Source organism: Leptonychotes weddellii, chromosome 11 (genome assembly GCF_054177405.1).
Source record: "Leptonychotes weddellii isolate Sample4059 chromosome 11, ASM5417740v2, whole genome shotgun sequence".
Taxonomy (NCBI): domain Eukaryota; kingdom Metazoa; phylum Chordata; class Mammalia; order Carnivora; family Phocidae; genus Leptonychotes; species Leptonychotes weddellii.
In genome coordinates this window covers 48811252-48832016 of record NC_138379.1, presented here as the reverse complement: position 1 = coordinate 48832016, position 20765 = coordinate 48811252, and the positions used below count along the sequence as shown (strand labels likewise).

General features: G+C 58.2%; 1 protein-coding gene across 6 annotated transcripts in view; it reads left to right on the top strand.

Moving 5' to 3' along the window:
- Positions 1-20765, top strand: part of GDPD5 (glycerophosphodiester phosphodiesterase domain containing 5) — an 80499-nt gene that overhangs the window by 42061 nt on the left and 17673 nt on the right. For 4 of the 6 annotated variants that reach the window (XM_081798863.1, XM_081798862.1, XM_081798861.1 and 1 more), the window contains 4 exons: positions 228-403; positions 13943-14046; positions 16945-17038; positions 17671-17730. In XM_081798863.1, coding sequence (XP_081654989.1) covers positions 287-403; positions 13943-14046; positions 16945-17038; positions 17671-17730 — 375 coding nt within the window. In that variant the 5' untranslated portion in view covers positions 228-286. Of the gene's footprint in view, positions 1-227; positions 404-8079; positions 8099-8491; positions 8511-13942; positions 14047-16944; positions 17039-17670; positions 17731-20765 lie in introns of those variants that run through there. The other 2 variants (XM_081798864.1, XM_081798865.1) reach the window with 2 other exon arrangements.

Genomic DNA, 20765 nt, shown 5'->3' with positions numbered 1-20765 from the left:
AGCTGGGGCAGGTCCAGAGCAGGTGTGGCTGGGGGTGATGGGGTCAGGGTGAGGGGCGGGAGAGCGGCCCGGGGGAGCCGCGGGGGTGCAGGCCTCCAGCTTGCAGGCCTCACGGCAGGGCCCTGGGCGGGGACTGGCACCCAACGGGGTGACAGGGACTCTTGCTGTGTCTGGCGCTGAGTCCCCGCGCCCTCCCCTGCCTCACAGGCCTGTGCTTCCCCCTGCAGGAGCGGCCGGGGGCCTCGATGGGCGCCTGAGGGCCGGGCGCCCGTTGGCAGGCGAGAGCATGGTGAGACACCAGCCGCTGCAGTACTACGAGCCCCAGCTCTGCCTCTCCTGCCTCACGGGCATCTACGGCTGCCGCTGGCAGCGCTACCAGCGGTCCCATGATGACACCACGCCGGTGAGCCGGGCTGGGATGGGGTCGGGGGACCTAGGGCACCCCGGGGCCTGGGGGAAGGGTCTCCTCACTCTGCCGGGCGGCTCTGGATGGGGCAGTGCCCCGCTGGGTTCCAGTTTCTCCTTCTATAACACGGGCCCATGGTCATTCGGGCATCTGCCTAACCAGGCGGGCAGGGAAGTAGGCCATCCTGTCCTGGATGGAGCTGGTGAACTCTCCTCAGACACATGGGACCTGGGCAGAAAGGGGAGCTCCAGGAGGGACACTCTAAGAGGAAGGGCTCATTCCCCTCGCCCCCAAGGTGAGCAGAAGCCTTCAGCTTCCTGGCAGCTAGGCAGGAGGGCAGGCGGGTGGCTGGAGGGGAGGGTGAGGAGGTGGGCCAGGCCATCCCGGAGCCTGGGAGCTGGCAGGGCCGTGGCCTGGCCCCAGGGCTCCGTCACCTGAGCCGCAGGCCTGTCAAGAGCTGGCAGCAGGATGAAGAAAGGCTCGCTCAGTGTCCGGCACTGACCCTGGCCAGGCCAGACCCTGAGCTGAGCCGAGCTGGGCTTCCGTCCCTGGGGCGCTGTTAGTGGCTGGATCTAGTTTCTTCTCTGAAGGAACCCAACTCCTTCAGGAGGGAAGGGAGGGAGATAAATAGTGTTTATCTAAAAGCTTTGCTGCCTGGAAAACAGTTCTCCTCCTCTCTCCTGCTTGTCTAAACAAAGAAGCCAGCCTCCAAATTGAGCCAGCCTTGAAACAGGATGGAGTGGCCAAGGGTGTGGGTGGCAGCTGAGGTCAGAGGCCAGGTATCACCAGGCTCCCTGGATGGGGGGAGGATGGGGAAGCTCGTCCACCTTCCCGCCCTGCTTCTCTGCCTGTGCTGGGGACCAACAGAGCACTAGCCTGACTCAGGAGCCTGGGGTCATGACCCCCGAGTGGTGAGAAGCAGGTGTCAATTGTCTAACATTACCACATCCCCACTCCCAGCCCAGAGAAGGGGACATGCCAAACTGAGGCAAGGGAGAGGGAGGGGCCTGCCCCAGGCCACCAGGCAGGTCCCAGGGACAGGGGCCGGCGGCAGGGCCTCCCCGTGTCGGGAAGGGCAGGAGCTCGGCAGGCAGCGGGCACTGGGTGTCCATGCTGGGTACGGTGCTGAGCACTGACACGGCCACTCTCGTTCCTCCCACCGAGCCCCCAAGCTAGGTGTCGTCACCCCCGTTTCACAGGGGAAACAGAGCCAGGGATGCCAGTGAGGGGGCAGAGCTGTGATCCGGCCCCGGGGCAAGTGTGGGTCCAACAGCTCCGGGAGGGAAGACAGCTGACGCAGAGGGAAGAGGACGGCCGAGCTCCCCAGCAGCAAGCCCCTTGGCTGTCAGAGTAGCTGCTGGAGGAAGGCCTAGCTCCCAGGACATCTGACAGCCCTCCGTAGGCCCAGGGCAGGCCCATCCCAGGCTTCAGAGTCAGGAAGTGATAGGCCATGGCTGTGGCCAGCACAGGGCCCAGGGTGGAGGAAGTGGTGGGCCGAGGCCGGTTTTGAGCTGACTGGGAGCCCAAGCCGTGCAGTCTCTGCGAATGCCTACGTCTGGGGTGCCCGGTGTGGAGCAAAGGGGGGAGGGGCCGCAGGAGGCCACAGGCCAGCTTGGCTGTGAGAGAGAGGGTTTTGCTGCAGCCCTGGGTGTCGGGGCCTCTGCAGAACAGGCTGAGATCACCTCAGGCGACCCTCTGAGACTCCCAGCTGAGGATGAGCATCCTCCCCCTTCCCTGTCACTCACCTCATTCTGCTTCCCCACCCACTTCCTGGGTTCTAGCCTCAGCCTGCTCACCCTTTCTTTCTCTCTCTCCCACCCTTCTTTTTTCTCCCCAGTCCCTCCAGAGATGGCCGGCTGGGGACCATGAGGGGGGCTGGGCTCTCTGGCCTGACACAGGGAGGGAATGGCAATCCTGCGTTTCAGAGTCGGGGCTGGTGCCGAGTAGGTTCTCCGTAAGCTTTGCTGAACAAACAGGCCCCGGAGTGAGCTCTGGGGGCACGGGTTGGGTGTGAAGGAGCATTGCCAAGGCAGTAGAGGAAAGGCCCCCAAAAGGGGCAGGGGCTCCAACTTTGGGCCTGTGCTTCTTCTTAGCCCCACCTTCCCTTCTGACTTTGGGGACCCCTCCCCTCCCCCTGCCCAGGCACGGCCTCCCCTCAAGTCCTCTTGAGGGAGCCTCTCCTAGCGCCTCCCAACTCCGACAAGCCTGGGTCAAGTTCTTCTGTGAAGCCGGACCTCTCTGATCCTCATCTGTGAAATGGGGCGACAGACTGTGGGTGGTGAGTCACAGAAGCCTTTCATCATGACCCTGCTCAGGCTGGGAAATAAACCATGAGAGGAACAGTTAACATTCATTGAGTACCTGTTGCGTGCCGGGAGCCGAGAGCTTACCGGGAGCTTGCCCTGTTAGGTCGCCGCTGTGGGGCGGGTTTAACTGTGATGCCGATGGAGATCTCGAGGCTTCAAGCTGTGCATCACACCTGGAGTCCAGGATAGATTTACAAGAGGAGCCACAGGAAGATGAAGGCTGGAAGGGAGGACACGCATGTTTTGAGTATGTGATTGAGAACTTGCCAGAAGGGGAAGAAAGGAGGGGCGGGAGGAGGATTTGGGAAGTTGCCTCATGGAGGAAGAGCTTGGGACCAGGAGCCTGCGGGACAAGAGTGGGCGTGGCTTGTGGGACCAGGAGTTTTGGGGGCAAGAGTGGGCGTGGCTTGAATGCCAGAGGAGGAGCCCTCCAAGGTTCTGGGATCAACAGTGGCCCGCAGTGCTGGAGTGGATCCTGGGGAGCGGGGAGGAGCCCCCTCCTCTGCATTGGAGCTGGTAGCCTCCTTCCTGCCCTACCAGCCCGATCCTTCCTGTTCCCCCAGCCCGACGCAGTCCCACCTCCTCCAAGCCTTTGCTCTTACCGTCCCCCAGCCCCAGGACACATACTGGACACATAAGGAAACAGGAAACAGGACCAGACCGGAGAGGTGAAATGCCCTCTTCTGCCCCCAGCCCCTAGGGAGTAGAGGAGCCTGGCAGCAAGAGGCTGGCTCACTCGACAGCTAGGAAGGGGAAGTGAAGCTTTTTATAACTGGAGATAATTAATTGGTTGTTGTCGGTGACTCATTACTCTAATACTGCCAATTAAGGACTGGGTAGGACAGAAGACAGTTCTCACGCTGTCCCCCAGGGCCCCCTGAAGACTGCGTGTCGGGGCGAGGTAGCACAGTGTCAAAACCAGCTTCTCATGTAGCAAGAGGCATACAGGTTGGATACCTGGAGAACCTTCCTGGCCCAAGACCATGAAGGAGACAGATAGCGACCGTCAACTCTCTTGGATTTCTATGGTACATTTGCCTTTCGAGGGCTGTTTTAAGCTCGTTTGACCCCTCCATCTCACAGAGAGGGCTCCAAGAAGAATAAGTGATTTATTCAGGCCACAGAGTGGGAGGCCCGGCGTGCGCTGCCCTCTGCTTGCCTACCCAGGCCTATGCCCCCTCGTCTGCCCCACACCAGCAATCTTGTCTGGGATGCACCAGTTCCTTATTTCCTCAACAAGAACCAACACACCCAGGCCACCCAGGGTGCTCACTGCTGAGGCTCAGGAAAACCCCAGACGGGAGAGCTGGCCTGAGCTGATGTCTGAGAGTTAGTCCTGTCTAGTCTGATGGGGAAGTGTTCAAGGCACGGGATGCTGTGGGTGCCAGAGCTTCTTGTGTTTGGGAACTGAAAGCAATCTGGCCTCAGCGTGGCTCCGGTGTGAGGAGGGGAGGTTGTTGCTAGGCGGCCTGAGGCTGTGCTGGGAAGCCTGCTCCCCGTCCTGGGCGGAGGGGGCGCTGCCAGACTCAGGCTGTGCGAGGACCAGTCTCCTTAGGTTGTGGGGAGTGTAAGGTGCTGGAGTGCGGGGGAGCAGGGAGCCAGACAGCAGGGCAGAGGCCTCACCTGGGGGAGGCATATGCAGGTTCCCGGCGAAGGGAGGGATTCACTTGGAAGGTGTAATCAACAGACTGGCTGTGGAAGAGATTGAGGGAGTCCCATATGATGCCTCCCAGCACCCCATGATTTCTAGCCTAGCTGGATGAGGCCATTCCAGAGACAGAAATGGGAAAGTGTGCTGTGCCCGGGGCTGAGTGGGAGGGGACAGTGGTCCCCATTAGAGTCCAGGAAGTGCACAGTGGGGGTGGGACACAGACAACAAAGTCTCCCCACCACCAGTGGCCTGTCTACTATGACCAGAGCCCCTGCAGCCATGCAGGAAGACCCCTGTGGGGCAAGTCCATCATTACCCCCGACACACCCCACCCCTCCCAAGATCACCTCACCCTTTCATAGCACTGGGCCTGTGCTCAGGCTGCCCTCTTACTTGGAATGCCCCTCCTCTCTTTACCTCTCAAGGCTCATGGCAAATGCTTATTCCTCGAAGAATTAGCCCCCTTAAACCAAAGAAGAACCAGGCCCCCTCCCCTGGGCTCCCGTAGCACCTCTGGCCTGGGCTGCCCACACGGACTGTGACTTTCTTTGTCTCCCAGGGGAGGGTTGCCATGATGATAAGAAAATCGGAGATGATGATGTTGCATCCGTGAGAGAGCGGGGAGGCCGGCAGAGCCCCGGTCCGTTGCAGCGCACGGAGCAGCGGACTTGTCGCCGCAATAAAGCTGTGCCGTCGCTGCCTTTGGGGACCCCGACGCGCCACCCAGCTCTTCCCTGGCTGTGCCGAGGGTGCCTGGAGTGGCCATGCCACACTCCAGGGGAAGCGGCTAGCATTCCGTGACCTCCTTGAGTGTCTGCTTAGGGAGCCTGGGAGAGGCAGGAGATGATAGGGGGCGCAGCCAGCCAGCAGCCTGTGGCCCTGGCAGGGCTCTCTGAGGGCCCGGGATAACCCCCGCGAAGATCCCCCAGCTCTTCCACTCCTACCTCCCCGTGGGCTGATGTAACCCACAGGATGGATGCAGAGAGGTGGGCTGCTCCAGGCTGGGCCTGCTTTCATCCTACCGCCTAATGAGCCGCTCTCGGTGCACCCCAGCAGAAGCAAGGGTCTGAGACAGAGGCCTAACTGCCCGGCTCTCTGTAGCCCAGAAAAATCAATCCGGCCTCTTAGGCTGTCAAGAGCTGGCTGGGGGCGGGGGGGGACTCTGATCCCTTTCCCCGCTTGGCCCTAATGCTATAATACATCTCAAACCTCCCCAGGCCACCCCCTCCCCCAAATCTCCTGGGTCAGGGCCAGAGTAATCCTGCCAGGGCTTGCCTGTCTCTCCTCTCCCCTGCCAGGCTTAGAGGATAACGTGAGGTCTTATCCCCACTTTGTTTTATTATTTTATTTTTAATTTATTTTTTTATTTTTAATGTTATTTTTTTTCCCCACTCCCCATTTTAGGAATGGGAAAACTGGAGATCGGAAGGCGCCCCTCTGCCCTCTCCCCGCCCCCTTCCCAGCTGACATCTCCCAGGCTTTTCTGGCACATCAGTCCTCCCATTTGGCACGTGGCGAGGGTAAAACAGGCTGATGACAGGAGGATGTGGCATGCCCAAGACCTAGTCCACACGAGGGCGGACTCTGTGGGTAGGCACCCCTCAAGCTCTCTCCCGTCTCTGCAGGGCTGCGTGGTGCTGAGGACCTTAAAGCAGGGCGGGGACCCCAGGGGCGGCGCAGGGCGCGGAGCTCAGCCATGAGGAAGGCGCTCCAGGCAGCGCCCACCCCGGGGGGGAAAGGGCTGCTCTGGGACAGACCAGAAAGCCGAGAAGCAGTGCACGTGCACCACGAACACAGAAGTGATGGCAGACTTCACAGACCGTGCAGGGACAGCTGAGGTATCCATTTGGTGGAAGTAAAATTAGATCTCTGCCTCTTACCTCACACCCAAATACATTCCAGATGGATTAAAATGTATGTTTTTTTCTATTTTTAAACTCCTCTTTTCTATTTAGGAAGCACACATTTGTTGAGAAAATTCAAACAACTTGGAAAGAGGTAAAGTAGAAGGAATTCTAATCTTAACGCTTGAGAGAAATGGCTTTCCAGCCTCTCTCCGTGCGCGCATACGTCCGCGTGGAGCCGTAGACAGAGGCGAACAGAGAGCTGGGCGCATTACAGATTTGAATGTAAACAACGAAGCCAAGAAACTACCAGTATAAAATAGGAGTCAGATGTGTAACCTTGGCCTACCTTTCTTAAACACAATACCAAAGGCAAAACCTATAAAGGGAAAGAGGGGTAGATTTGACTACATAAAAATTTTAAAAAAATCTTTTTTTAATTTTATTTATTTGAGAAAGAGAGCGTGTGAGAGAGCACGAGTGGGGGAGGAGGGGCAGAGGGATAAGCAGACTCTCCGCTGAGCGTGGAGCCCAATGCGGGGCTCGATCCCAGGACCCTGAGATCATGACCTGAGCTGAAGTCGGACACTTAACCGACTGAGCCATCCAGGCACCCCGAAAATTTAAATTTTTATACAAAAAGCAAAATAAATAAAAGTGAAATGATCAAATAAGAGAAAATATACAGTATAGATGAAGGTAAATACCCTCACATAGAAAAAGCTTTTATACGCCCATAGGAAAAGAAGCTAGTTCCCCCCAACAGAAGCTGCCAAGCTCTGTGCCTTCATACTTTTCTGCTCCCTCCCTCTGCCGCAGTCCAGGCTCGCTGACCTGTCATCCCAGCAGGCCCATTCCTTCCAGCTTTGCTGCAGGCATTTCCTCCTCCAGAAAGCCCTCCAGACTGTCCCTCCTCCTGTAATTGGCTGTGTGCTCCTGAGCAGCCCATGCCTGCCCCGTTCATCACACTGATTCCTAGGATTGGAATTGCCTGCTGTCTGCTCAGTCATCCATGGGGGTCGCTCAGAGGGGATTCCAGGCCTCACTCACCTCCCACTGTGCAGGGCTCAGCACATGTGTCTAGGGTGACTGGAAGAGGTTGGTGGCAAGGACACGGAGGGGAGCTGCTGGGATTTGGTTCAGTATGGGGTGTGAGGTAAGGGGTCTAATTTTTTACCAAATGGATGTCTAGATGTCCCAACACCATCTGTTGAATTCTCCATCCTTTCTGTACTAATTTACCAAGTCTTAATCCTATATCCTTGTTTCCAGGCTATCCCCCTTCTTTGGGCCTCAGTTTCTCCATTTCGGAATTGGATCTGTAGAGGATGAGGCGAGGCGCTCTCTGAACTCTTTTCTAACTGAAATGCCAGGGTTCCTGGCCTGGCACTGCCTATGACTCACTTGGTGACCTTGGGCCCGGCCTTGCCCCTCTGAGCCAACTTCCTCCTTGGTCAGACAAGGATAATTACCTGTCCTGCTTATTGTTGCTCTGGGACAGCTGGAGATGCTGAAGGCGCTCAGACCTGGGTGTGAATTCTGGCTTCACTATTAGGGTTGCCCTTTGTGGCCTTGGGCAAGTCACTTGCCCTCTCTGAGCCCCGCTTCCCTCTAACTGTAGCGCCTGCTTTGCAGAGCCAAGAGAAGAGAGGATGAGAGGAGCCGGAGCCAGTGAAGGGCTCAGGAGCACCGGGCCCCCACTCTGTGAAGAGCTCACGCAGGGCTCTGTCCTCCCGCCGCCAGCAGGGCGGGGCTGGGAGCGGCCCGGGGCAGCTGCTGTACCAGGGTCTCCTTCCTTCCTCCAGGCCTGCTCCTAGGACCGCAGCCTGCAGAAGTGGGCCGGCCCTCTGTGCCCTGCCGACCCTGGCACCCCGCCCTGGGCTGGGGGCAGGTGAGCTTACCGGCTGTCCTCAGGAGCAGCCGGAAAAAACTGGGCGTAGAGCAGAGGGCGGGGGACGTCTTGATCCATGTCTTCGCATAACTAAAGGGCTGTCAGATGCGAAATGATAATTATAGGAACAACCGTGGAGTTGGCGACTTACAGCTTACATCTGTAATCACGTGCGGGCCTGGCAGCCCTCCCGTGAGGTGGAGGTGATGTCATCCCCGCGAACAGAGCAGGAAGTGGCTGTGGGATAAACACATGTCTTCTCCAAGGCCACCCATTTAGTAGGTGGCCAGTCTGGGGTCCGAAGCCAGTGTCGCCGGGCTCCCAAGGCAGGGTGCCTCTATCTGGCTGCTTGGAAAGGAAGGACGTTCACTCCAGAGGGAGAGGGCCCGTCCCTGTTGCTGCAGGAGCAGAGGTAGTCTCTGCCCCCAGGGTGACAGGTGGGGAACAGGAGGCCAGCACCCAGCGCCGTCTCCGCCATCCTGTGACTCTGAAGTCTGTGGCCCAGCCAAGACTGGAAGGCTGGCTTCTGGACCCTGCGGGGCCGCTGGGAGCGGGAGCGGTGTCTGTGTGCATCCTGGCCTGGGGCTGCGGCAGCATGGGGAGGGCCGGGGCCTGAGCTGAGCAGCAAGCTTGCAGGGCCTGGGCCCACACTTCCTGGGCAGGGCTGGGGGTGTGGCTGCGGCCAGGCCTTGGGACTGTGAGAGCCCCCCCCACCCCACGCTGCTTATAAGCTCTTTCAGCACGTTTTTCTCCGAATGCAGAAGGCTCTGGGGTGGGCGGAACAGAGGCGAGGAGGGGTGAGGAGAAGACGTGACAATCAGCAGGAGACAGTGAGGAGGAGCAGGGGCCTCTGGGAAATTGGCACACTGTTGCTTGGCGTGCGGGATGGAGGGACCGGTCTTCCTGGAGGGTGGGGGCAGGCATGGGAGGAGATGAGGCAGGGGGTGCGGGGCTGGGTGCCCTAGCCTCTGGGGCTGGGGCCTCTGGGGTTCTCTCTCACCCCCTGCTGCCAGCGCAGGGATGGAGCAGCCTACCCAGCTCACAGCCAGGGCCTGGCCCCTTCCCCAGCTGCTCTGCGCCTCCCCTTGCGCCCACTGCTGCCCAGTCAGCTCAGGGTCTACCTGACCTTTGTTCCACTCGTGGCTAGAAGGCTCTGAAAGGAAGGAGGCTGTGTATCACAAGAGCTCCTTCCCTCGGTTCCTTGGGGCCACGGGCTCAGCCTGAGGCTATGTCTGGGTTGGATGATGGCCTTGTCCGCTGGTAGCCAGAAGCCTCTCTGGGTCAGTCATGTTGGCACCTTCTTCTGTTCTTCACACCAGATCTGAGCACCACCTTGTGCTCTGCAGGATGTGGGCCCAGGGCACACACACCTAGTTCAGCCATCCCTGCCCTGAAGGAGTCCACAGCCTAGGGAACGGTCCCCTTTTATGCCCCTCCTATGTGCCACTTGACCTACATCACCTCATTTACTATCAACCCTCCAAGGTACGGGATTTTTTCCCCCATTTTACAGGTGAGGAAACTGAGGCTCAGAGGGGTTAACTTGCCCAAGAGGCAGAGACTGGTCCATCTGCCTCCCGAGCCCAGGCTCTTTCCATCTCCAAATTTCAGAATATGATCGAGGGCCAAGTTGGTGGGTACCAAGAGTCTGTGCAGAAGTGCTCAGGAAAAGGGGAGCTTCAAGGGCTGGAGGGATGGGGGGCGCTTGCTGAAGGAGAAGGAGGTTTGGTCCAGGGTGGAGCCCAGGGAGAGAGGAGCGAGGAATCGCAGGGGCCAGGCTGGGCCTGGGACTACTATACTGGGTCCCAGCTGGCTAGGGGGGGTGTGGGGGAGAGCTGTGCAGGGCTGACTCTCAAGGGGACCTGCAGAGCACTGCCTCCTGTCAGGACACCTGGGTTCAATCCCACCTCCATCTTCCCCTACTAGGTGACCTTCGGTATGTAGCTCAACCTCTGACTTCCCTCTCTTCACCCATATTGAGCCTTTGTGCAAAATAGCAAAAGGCTCCCCTCCTCCAGGACCATGTCCAGGATCTGCTGGAAAAGGGCCGTGATAAATATACACACCGAGAGTAACCATGACATGAGTGCCACTTCTTGTGATGGGGTCCACAGCTCGCTAAGCTCATGTGCTGGCCCTTCTCTGAGGCTTGGGGTCTTCATTTGCTCTTGGATGGGGATAAAAACCCACAAATCGAGAGCTCCAGGCCCCGTGCAGACTGGGAGAGGTGAGGGAGGGCCGATGGGTCCACCACCCCTTGCAGCTGGCCGTGACCTCGGAGCCCGCGCCTCCTGGGAGCAGGCCCAGGCCTCTCCCCTGTCATGGCCCCGGCAGAGGACCCCTGGTGCTGTTTGGAGCCTCTTTGTGGTGGAGCTGCTGCCCACCACTTCCTCCACCAGTGCCTGGCCTTCCCCTCCCCTTTCTTCCAGTCCTTGCCATCCAGATTTTTCCTCTGATTGTTCTTACAATGACCTGCTGCCTCCCCACTGGGGTTGGGGCTCTTCATCCCCATCTACTGGCTCCCTGTGGCCTTGGGGCCCCGGCTTCTAGCTCCCAAGATTTTCTTTCTTTCCCTTTCTTTTTCTTTCTTTCTTTCTTTCTTTTTCTTTCTTTCTTTCTTTCTTTCTTTCTTTCTTTTTCTTTTTCTTTTTCTTTCCTTCTTCTTCCTTTCTTTCCTTTCTTTCTTTTTCTTTCCTTCTTCTTCCTTTCTTTCTTAAAGATTTTATTTATTTATTTGACGGAGAGAGAGAGCACAAGTAGGCAGAGCGGCAGGCAGAGGGAGAGGGAGAAGCAGGTTCCCCACCGAGCAGGGAGCCTGACACGGGGCTCGATCCCAGGATCCCAGGATCATGACCTGAGCCGAAGGCAGACGCCTAACTGACTGAGCCACCCAGGTGCCCCTCTCCCAAGATTTTCATCTCTAGGTGGCCCCCAGCCCCAGCTCATGCCTGGTTCTGGTGATGGGGTTCCTAGTTCCTTGGTGCTTAGGCCGGGCCCCCGTCTCCGCCGCGCACCTGCCAGCTCTAGTTTTCTCAGCCAGGCCAGTGTGGCGCTTCAGTCTTGCCTTGTCCTTCCGCCCCATTGTCAGGATCTGGCCGAGTGGGGGCAGTGGCCCCTGTGGTCTTCTGGCCACCTGTCAGAATTGCCCCTGGGTCCTGCATCATACCTCAGCCTAAGACCCCTCTCCAGCCCCTGGAGCGGGTTCTCTAACCTGCCGCGGTCCCTGAATCCCAGGCTGCTTGCCTGGGCCAGGAGCCATCGTCGGCTGAGGCTCACCCTCACGCCCGGCCCTCTGGGGACCTCGTCTACGGGCCACGGGTGCAGCAGCCTTGCCCCTGCGGTGGAGCGATGTCTGTGGACAGATGGCCCCCCACCACTGCCAGCCGGGGCTGCGCGGAAGCCCACGGGCCCCTCCGGGGGGGCCGGTAAGCCCCCAGCAAAATCTCTCCTGGGTGGGCGTCCTCATGCCGGAGCAGGAGAAAGGGTCTTTTCTCACCTACCATTTCATTAGCAAATCTTTCTTAAGTTTCCACCCCACCCTGGGAATATGAAGACCACCCAGATCTTGAAGGCGCTTACGGTACCGCAGAGGAGACCGACATATACAGACAGTTTCAGAGCTGCGGGGTCTCTGCCCGAACAGACACGGGGGCCAGGACTCTGGAAGCTCTGTGGAGAGGAGGTTCTCCCTGCTGGGACAGGGAAGGCCTCAGGGAGGAGGAGGGTCGCCCCGCGAACCGGGGAGGGATTGCCTTCTAAATGGAGGGTATGGCTTGTGCAGAGGCACGGGGCTTGAAAGAGGCCACTTGAGGGACCGCGGGCGATTCGGTGCGAGGCCTGCGATGCCTGGGTGATGGCACAGGGGAGGGCTGAAGCCAATGAGACTCTTGAGCTGGGGCATGACATGACCAGAGGTGGCTCAGTCTTGGAAGACCGATGTTTAAGCTGGCCCGGGACCAGCCGGCTGCACTCTGCAGGCAATGGGGGCCGAATCAATTCATATTTGTGAGCAAATAAGGACTGGAGGCAGCAAGAGGGACAAGGGACTCTGGGGAAGTCGAGGCCCGGGGGAGGCTAGGCCCGCCCGGCTGGGGGTGCTGGCTCCGACGGGGCTTCCCATGGCCCTTCTCTGCTCCCCCCAAACCGTCCCGGCCATTTGTGGGTGGCTGTCAGGGTTCCAGTGCTCCAGGAGGGCCCGTGGCTTGCCCTGCTCCCATCTGGGGTTTCTCCACTCCCGAGCGAGGCTGAGCCTTGCAGGCTGAGAGCTGGGGCTCGTGCCATTCTCTGTCTGGGCAGGACAGACACAAGTGGTTGACCGTCGAAGAGGCCACCCACCACCACCTGCTGGAAAGATGGTTCCAGGGAGTTGTCACCTCCACAGCTCTGTTTATGTACAAAGTGGGGCAAAGCAAGGCAGCCTGGCTCTGTACGGGACGGTGAGTGGAGGCGGCTGCTTTCCCTGTCACCCAAGCTCGGACCCTCTTGCCCAGGGCGAGGCACGGAGTGGGTGCTTCGTGTGGAGCGTCATGGCTCCTCCGGGTTTGAGGGCCTTTCCTGCGTGCTGCGAGAGGCAGAGTGGGCTTGAGGACCCCCGGTAGTTTGGGAGACACGGCCCCATGAGCAGATGACGGTGCAGAGGGCGTGAGTTTAAAGACGGGGGCACTGATGCTGTGGGAGCGGCGTGGGTGGCCGAGGTGGAGTCCAGGAAGACTTCACAGAGGAGGTGACATTTGAGCTGACTGAAAGGTGAATGGTGATGTTAGGCAAATAAGCCAGGGTGAGGGAACTGGTGGGGGAAGGGGATGAAGCTCGAGAGGTGAGGGGAACACCCCCAGAGGGGCCTCCTTGCTTGGCTAAGCGGTGAGGAGCCATCAAGAGGTTACACCGGGGTTAGAGCCATGCCTCTGGGCTGCAAGGGTCAGAGAAGCCTCGGGGAGCTGCGGGGAGCCCGCAGGGTTCTGGGCCGTGGCCAGGCCAGAGATGCCTGGGCCACCCGAGCCCTGCAGCCCCTCAAGGTGGGGGTGGCCTTGGTTCTTTTCTGCACTGACTTCCCCTCACCCGCTGTTGGATTGTGCTGATGATCTCAGCAGTTTCCCGGAGAGCAGGATGTTCCAGCTGGTTGTGCTTCTCAGATAAGAGGACAGACGAAAGCAGGGATAAACCTGAGGGCCCAGCCGGAAGGGCCTGCAGACTTCTCTGGAAGCAGCAGTGTCGGGGCCCCCACCCCCATCCCTGCAGGAGCTAGGGGGGCTACGTGGCCTAGGCCTGAGGGGCCGGTGCCTGGTACGGGGGGGCGCAGAACCCTGTGCTTCAAGTCCAGAGGCTGGGGCGCTGGTCTTGAATCCTCTGCTGGCTTGCTGTGTGACTAGGGCAAGTAGCTTCACCTCTCTGGGCCTCAGTGCGTCTGGGTAGCATGGGGCAGAGGTGAGAAGGAGCACCTGCACTGCAGGTGTATGTGGGAAGGGAAGGAGGTGAGGGATGTGACCTCCCAGACGGCCGGGTACCGTGCCAGTGCGAAGCCTTTGTTCCTGGGGTCCATCGCCGGCATGGGCATACTGGTGCATCCAGGACAGGCCTCAGCCAGAGCGGCAGAGGAGACCCCTGGGGTGGAGGCCTGATGCCGCCCCTAGCTCCCTACCATTTTGTGGCTTTGGGCTCTGTGGTGTTGGGCAGGTCGCTTCCCGCTCTGAGCCTCAGGTCCCCACCAGGATGAAGAGGGTAGTAATCCCTGCCTGGCAGGTTTAGCTATAAAGGGGGAGGCAGGAGGAACATTCTAGGTGGGAGGTGGCCCGAGGGGCCAGCCCCTGACCTCACTTGACCCCTTTCCTTGCTCTGCTCTTCCAGTGGGAACGCCTCTGGTTCTTGCTCCTCACCTTCACCTTCGGCCTCACGCTCACCTGGCTCTACTTCTGGTGGGAAGTGCGCAACGACTATGATGAATTCAACTGGTGAGTGGGGAGGGGGAGCACGGGGGCCTGGGCAGGCACTGGGGGCTGTGGTTTGAACCCGTCTCCCAGGCTGACTCCTTCCTGGTGTGCTATCATGGAAAACGGGAACGGCACACTTGGGCAGGGTTCAGCCGGGGTCTGGGGCCTCTGCACCTCATCGTAGACAAGAACCCCGAGGCCCAGAAAAAGACCGAGGGCCTCAGCAGAGGAGGTGATGCCAGGCATCCGAAATCCCTGAGTAGGACCTTGGGCAGGGCTGGTGGATGCTACGGTTCTGGGATAGCTCAGGGTCCTTTGTGGGCACGAGCCTCAGGTCCAAGGGCAGGGCCGCCTGACGCTGGTACCTGGGTACCCGAGGGTACCTGCTTCTTCCTCAGCCCCTCTGTTGCCTGCCTTTGTCAGACAGTGAAAGGCACGGGAAGGGGAGCAAGTTCCCTGGGCCCTAGCGAGGAACTCCTCCACTGACAGGTGTGGAAACTGAGGCCCCAGGTCGCACAGGCAGTGGGAACAGAGGTGGGGCTCGGAAGCCAGGCCTCCTCACTCCCCATCCCGTGCTGCCTTTTTCTTCCGGCTAGAAGTGGTGTGACCATGAGCACACTCAGTCGAGCCCCTCTTAAGCTCAGTTTCCTCTTCCATAAAATGGGATAACGCCCCACTCATCAGGTCTTTCTGAGAATGGAATGAGAGGTTGGCTGTGGGAGGGCTCAGAGCTCCACGTCACCCTCAGGGCCGCTTCCCGGGCTGGAAGGCGGCAGCCATGAGGTTAGAATGTGGGATTTCTAGGACTCTGGGATGGTCCTAAGACGCTGTTAACGGAGTCTGGGCAGCGACTCCCCTCTGTGCGGCACGAGGCTGTGGCCCCGTAATGAGCCCAAGAAAGGATGTGTGGCTATACGCCTGCCACCCGGCAAGATGAGCCTGAGTCCCAGAGGTGGCCTCTGGCCTTTATTAGCTGCCATCCATCAATTATTCATCCCCCCAGGTATCCAAAGCACGGCACTGTCGTGCAGGAACAGAAACCTGCCTGCTGGCCCCCCGCTGCACACCTCGGACAGTTGTGCTGAACTGGAGCGGGTCCACCCCCATCATGTACGGATGGGAAAACTAAGGCCCCAGAGGGCAGGACTCCCCCACGGCCACAGAGCCGGTTAGTGCCAAAACAGTTTGAGGACCGCCTGAGGAGACTGAAGCTCAGAGAGGCTAAGTAGACTGTCCAAAGTCACACAGCAAGACGCGGGCAGATAAGGGACTCGAGCGTGGCTGACGGTCACGCTGTCCACAGAACGACCTCACTCTGCCCAGCGACTCAGTGCCCTGTCACTGGGCAGTTCAAGCAGAGGATGGGTGCCTGCCCTGTTGGGGAGGCGGCAGGGGGAGGGCCTGCCTGGGACTTAGGGACCTCCTGAAGACCCGCAGCTCCCTCAGCCTGTCACTGAAGTTTCTTGGAGTCGGTGCTGGGATGCAGGAGACCCTGGCCTGGCCCTCCTGGTCTCGACAGGGTCTGGGGATCATTCACGCAGTGAGAGGTTGTGAGCGAGAAACGGGTGGTCCGGGCGGGATGTGGAGAGCCAGGGAGAGGCCGTGTGGGCCGTTGCTGTCCAGCAGGGCTCCCTGCCGAAAGTGAGAGACAAGTGTCACCAAAACATCTTGCAGGAGTCCTTCTCAAGGAGGAGGTCCTGCCCTTCTTTAGGCCTCAGTGTCTTCAGCTGTACGGTGAGAAGAGTGAACTCAGTGATCTTCTAAGCAGTAGATTTTTCCCCTGGAATCTGAGGATGAGGGTCTCGGGAGGGTGCAGGAGAAGGCAGGTGCCCCACAGTGTCCTCCTGGTGTCCCCTCCCAGCCCCCTGCCCAGGCCCAAGATGGCAGCAAGTCGGAAACTGCCTGGTGCCAGCTCACGTTCTCTGATTACCCTGAGTAAACTGCTGCCTTCCCTGAGCCTCAGTGTCCCAAGCTGTCCAGGGGGCATGTGGATGGTTCAGTCTTTCTGGAGAGCAACTAAGCAGCAGCAATCAGGAGCCGTAAAAAGTTCATTCCCTTTGGCCCTATAATTCTATTTGTAGGATCCTATCCTAAGAAAATAATTAATAATACAGAAAGCTATGTGCAAAAAAATTTTTTGTGTGTTTATTTATAAGAGTGAATCATTGGAAACTGCTTTCATTGGTAGAAAGTTGGCTACATATGGCACATTAATTCAGCAGACCACATGGCTGGCTGTTCGAAAGTCATGCTTCCTCGGGATTTTTACTGACATCAGTAAATTCTTGCGTGAATAATGAGAAGAGAATTGATTGAGGACTTACCACATGCCTTGCCTCACTTTGTGCTCAGGAAGCCCTGAGCCCTTCATCCTATAGATGAAGAAAAGAAGGCTCAGAGAAGTCAGGGATGACATCTGATCGATCCTAGGATCCCCAAATTTTCATATTTTAGCATTGAAATTGAGATGAATGTCACAGTCAGTGGCATCTTAGACTCAGGGAAGCCCGTCACCTCTGCAGGGTCCTGCAGGCCAGTAGGAGACAGAGTGGGGATTGGAACCCTCTGCACCTCCCTCCGAAACCCAAGCTGAGCACATGCTAGATGTGGCAGGGTCCTGGCTTTGCTGTTTTACAAATATGTCAAACCAGGGGAAACCCACTGGAAGAGAGGTCTGCAAAGTCTTGGTGATGGTTCCTTCTGGGCAGTAGAATTATGGTGAATTGTTGTTCTCTTCGTTATGCCTCTTGGCGTGCCCCAGTGTCCACTGGCCGGACTGGTGAGCACGGAAACCGTGATGACGTTACGGAGCGGTCCCGGGCCTGGTCGCTGAGCCTGGCTGTAGGAGCCGAAGGCCCACGGGCCCCGGAGAACCTCCTGGTTCCCTGATGCAGGTCTGACCTCTTCCCCTCCGGGCAGGTACCTCTACAGCCGCATGGGCTACTGGAGTGACTGGTCTGTACCCATCCTCGTGACCACTGCTGCCGCCTTCACCTACATCGCGGGCCTCCTGGTAGGTGGGGCTGCCCCAGAGGGCAGACGGGCCTGCTCCCAGGGGGAGGGCGAGCCACCCTGGTCAAAAGGGGCAAGCTGGCTTTTCCCAGGGCCTCTCAGCCTCCTGCACTGCTGGGGCTTGGTCTCCCTTGAGGTGGGAGGTCCTCTTGCTTTTGCCCCATCCTGGAATGTTTTCCTCCTGACCCAGTGCGAGCCCCCTTGCTCTTAGAGCCCACTGCAGACTGACTCTTCCAGAAGCTTCTGCTTTGGTTCCTGCTCCCAATTCTCTATTCCCTCAGACTCGGGTCAATCCCCCTGCTGGACTGGGGGCTCTCGGGGGACTAGGCTCACGTCTGCTTCAGAATCCTGGGGCCTCGAACTCCCAAAACATTCACTGGGCAGCCCAAGTGCAGCAGGGCCCAGTGAGCTCTTGAGGGAGAAACTGTAGAGGAGGAGAAGCCAGAGGCCTAGAAGAATCTGGGAGGTGGCCAGGCTTGGGCTGGGCTGGGCATTCCCATGGCCTATGGGGAGGTTTGTCGACGGCTCCGAGCCAGGCCCAGAGTAGCAGCGGGTGGCAGCGTGTCTGGGAACTAGCAGAAACCTTCGGGTCACACAGGGCCCTGACTGTCCCCCTGTGGGCCCCCTCTTCAGGTCCTGGCACTGTGTCACATCGCCGTGGGCCAGCAGATGAACCTGCACTGGCTGCACAAGGTAAGGGCTACCTCCGCGGGGGCTGGGGGAAGGGAGTCGAGGCTGTAGGCTGCAGCGGCAGAGGACGAGCTTGGACATGCCGTCCTCGCTCCTTGGGAGGAGGCCATCCTTCCTCTGGATCCCCATGACAGTTGTTCCAGTAGCTACCAGAGTACTCACTCCGCACCTGTTCTCACAGGCTGGCCTCCGTTAACTCATTCAACCTTCACGGTAGCCCTGTGATGTAGGTACTGTTATCATCCCATCCTGCAGTTGGGAAAACTGAGGTACAGCGAGGTTATGAAACTTGCCCAGGGTCTCCCACTTAGTAAGATCCTAGATCTGTAGCTGCTGACTGGCCAGCACACAGGTCACAGCCCCGGCCCCCTCTCCTCCTCATTCTTCAGTGAGCCCCCACTGTAAAACTCGGCCCAGTGATGGGACTCCCAACTCAGAGCCCTTCCCACCGCTCCCCTTGCTCCGGGGTGATCCCACCTCCCCGACTAGCACTGAGGCCCTGCAGGACTTGGGCCCCGCTAACATCTCCTGTGTGGGACGGTCACCTCAGCTTCTGCTGCATGAGACAGCCCAGGCCCTCCCAGCACGGCGGCCTCTTCTCTACCTTACCTCTTCGCCCGTGCCCTCCCTTTCTCTCTCCTTTGGACTCCTTCCTTGGTTTGCCTCCCCTACCTACAGCCTGCTCAAGATCGTCCAGCCCTGGCAGGCTCCCCTGCCACAGTCCTGAGCGTCTGTGCTGCCCACTTCCACCGGGCTCCCCCGCCCCAGCCCTCCCCAGTCTGGGAGTTCCCTGCAGGCCAGGTTGGCTTTGCCCATCTCCATGTCCCCCGTGCCCCCTCAGGACTGGGCCCATACATACATTCCGAGCCTCAGCACTCAGGCCGCTGATTGCATGCGTGGTGCTAAATGTATGTGGCCGATGCCTGTCCTTCCCCGGGCCTCAGTGGGCATGGGGTGTGGTAGAAAGCCGATCGAGAGAGCCCCTCCTTCCCTGGAGCACGTGGGCCTTGGAGGGAGGCTGGACATTTCTTTTTTCCCAGAGCCTGGCTCAGAGTGAGCATGCTGTTTAGGAAGGGGCAGAAATGTCCAGAAGTAACCTTGAGCCCGTGAGAGGGGTGCAGAGTGACAAGGGGAGGGCTCACTTCCTGCTAGAAGGGGGACACAGAGCAGGAACCAGAAGGACGGGGGGGCGTGGGGGCAAGAAGCTGGGCTGTGTGGAGTGGCAGGTGCCAGTGGGCATCCAGGGGGCCTCCGAGGTCAGGCGCTGGGGAGTCAGACCCTGGTGACTGAAGTCTGAGAGGAGTGAAGACCAGCTGGCCGCCCTCCCCCTTCCTCCTGCCTGTCACTCTATCCCGAGGTCTCCTCTGGGCTTCTGAAGTCCCCTCATGAGGCACTTTCTTCTCCTGGCTGAGCAGCTGACACTTGAAAGAACTGCCCCAGCCGGCACGCCAGGTGGGGCCGGCACCCACTGGGGTCCCCTCCTCTGGCTCACACCTGCTTCTCAGCAGGCCGGGTCACACCTGCTTGATCCTGGTGGAGAGGCCTCCGGAGGCCCAGAGCCAGCCCGGATAGCAGATCAGTACAGGGAGTCGTCCCCTGGGGCTGGAAGGATCAGATCCCTTCGTGGGCACCAGGGCCAGCTCCTGGGGTGCCAGTCCTGCCTTCCTCCCCCCTCAGTCCCCTCCCGTGAGATCTCGGGGTGAACAAGGTCTTTCTAGGCAGAGCTGATCCATAGCTGGACCCACTGCACCAGGAGGGAGGGAGTTTCTGGGGGTTGGGAGGATTCAAGCAGGGCCTGGAAATTCTACTGTTCTGCTTCAAAGATTCTGTCACTTGATTCTAAGATTCTAAAGAATCCTATTTTTTGTTTTAACCAATGTTTGACCATCTAATACATTGACATGGTTCAAAATTTTAAAAGTACTAGGAAGTATGGAATGCAAATCTCCCTGCTATCTTCCCAGAGATATTTTAAGTATGTGCAAATATGCATGTACATTTCCTGTTTTCCTCCTTCTTTCCCCAAAAGTAGCCTGCTCCCTCTCTTCTGCACGTTGGCAAAACCAGAGCTCCTTGCCCTTCGGGCGTTGAGAGCCTTCCCATTGGCGTCCACCCCTCACCCCTGCCCCACCGGCTCATCCCTGGTTCCTGCGGCTGATGGGGCTGCCCGACATCCCCGCGCTCTCGTTTCCTTGCTAGCGCAGTGTGGCGGTGAGCTGGGCGGGGAAGTGTGCGGTAAAGAGTTCTTACCACGTAGCCTCGTTGCCCACTGCCACCAATCCACGCCCCGCAGTCTGGGCTTAGAAAACACCCTCACCATAAAGTGTTCACCGATTTCTTGACTTTGGCCAATCCATCGGGTGAAGATGCCACTAGTTTAAATGTGGGTTTCCCTCATGAGTTAGCAGCATATTCCACATGCTGGAGTCACTTTGGTTTCCTTTTCTGTAAACTGGCTGTTCCTCTCTTTTGTCCTTTTTGCGATGGGATTTGCTTTTCACTTATTGATTTGGAGGAGCGCTTTATAGATTCAGAGAATTAGCCCCTTGGCTGATGAACTACAAATAATTCTTCCTAATTCGTCTTTCGACTGGGCTTGTGTTTTTTGCCATAGGAACTTTTTTATTTTTCAGGGTGTGAATGTGTCATTTCTTTGATGTCTCCTGGGTTTTGTGTCAGACTTAGAAAAGTCTTTCCCAGAAAAAAATGTCTCTGCTGGTATCACTTGGTAATTGTAGGTTTCTACTTTTTTTTTTTTTTTCCCAACATTTACCTGTTTTATCTTTCTGGAATTTATTTGGGGGTATAATATGATCTTTGTTCTTTTTTAGATGGCTTCCCAAGTCCCAACTCTCTGTTCAGTAATCCATTCCTTCCCTCTAACTTGAGATGACACTTTTATATTAATTTTTTTTAATGTATTTAGATCTGGGGGCACCTGGGTGGCTCAGTCAGGTAAGCATCTGACTCTTGATCTCAGCTCAGGTCTTGATCTCAGGGTCGTGAGTTCAGGCCCTGCAATGGGCTCCATCCACGCT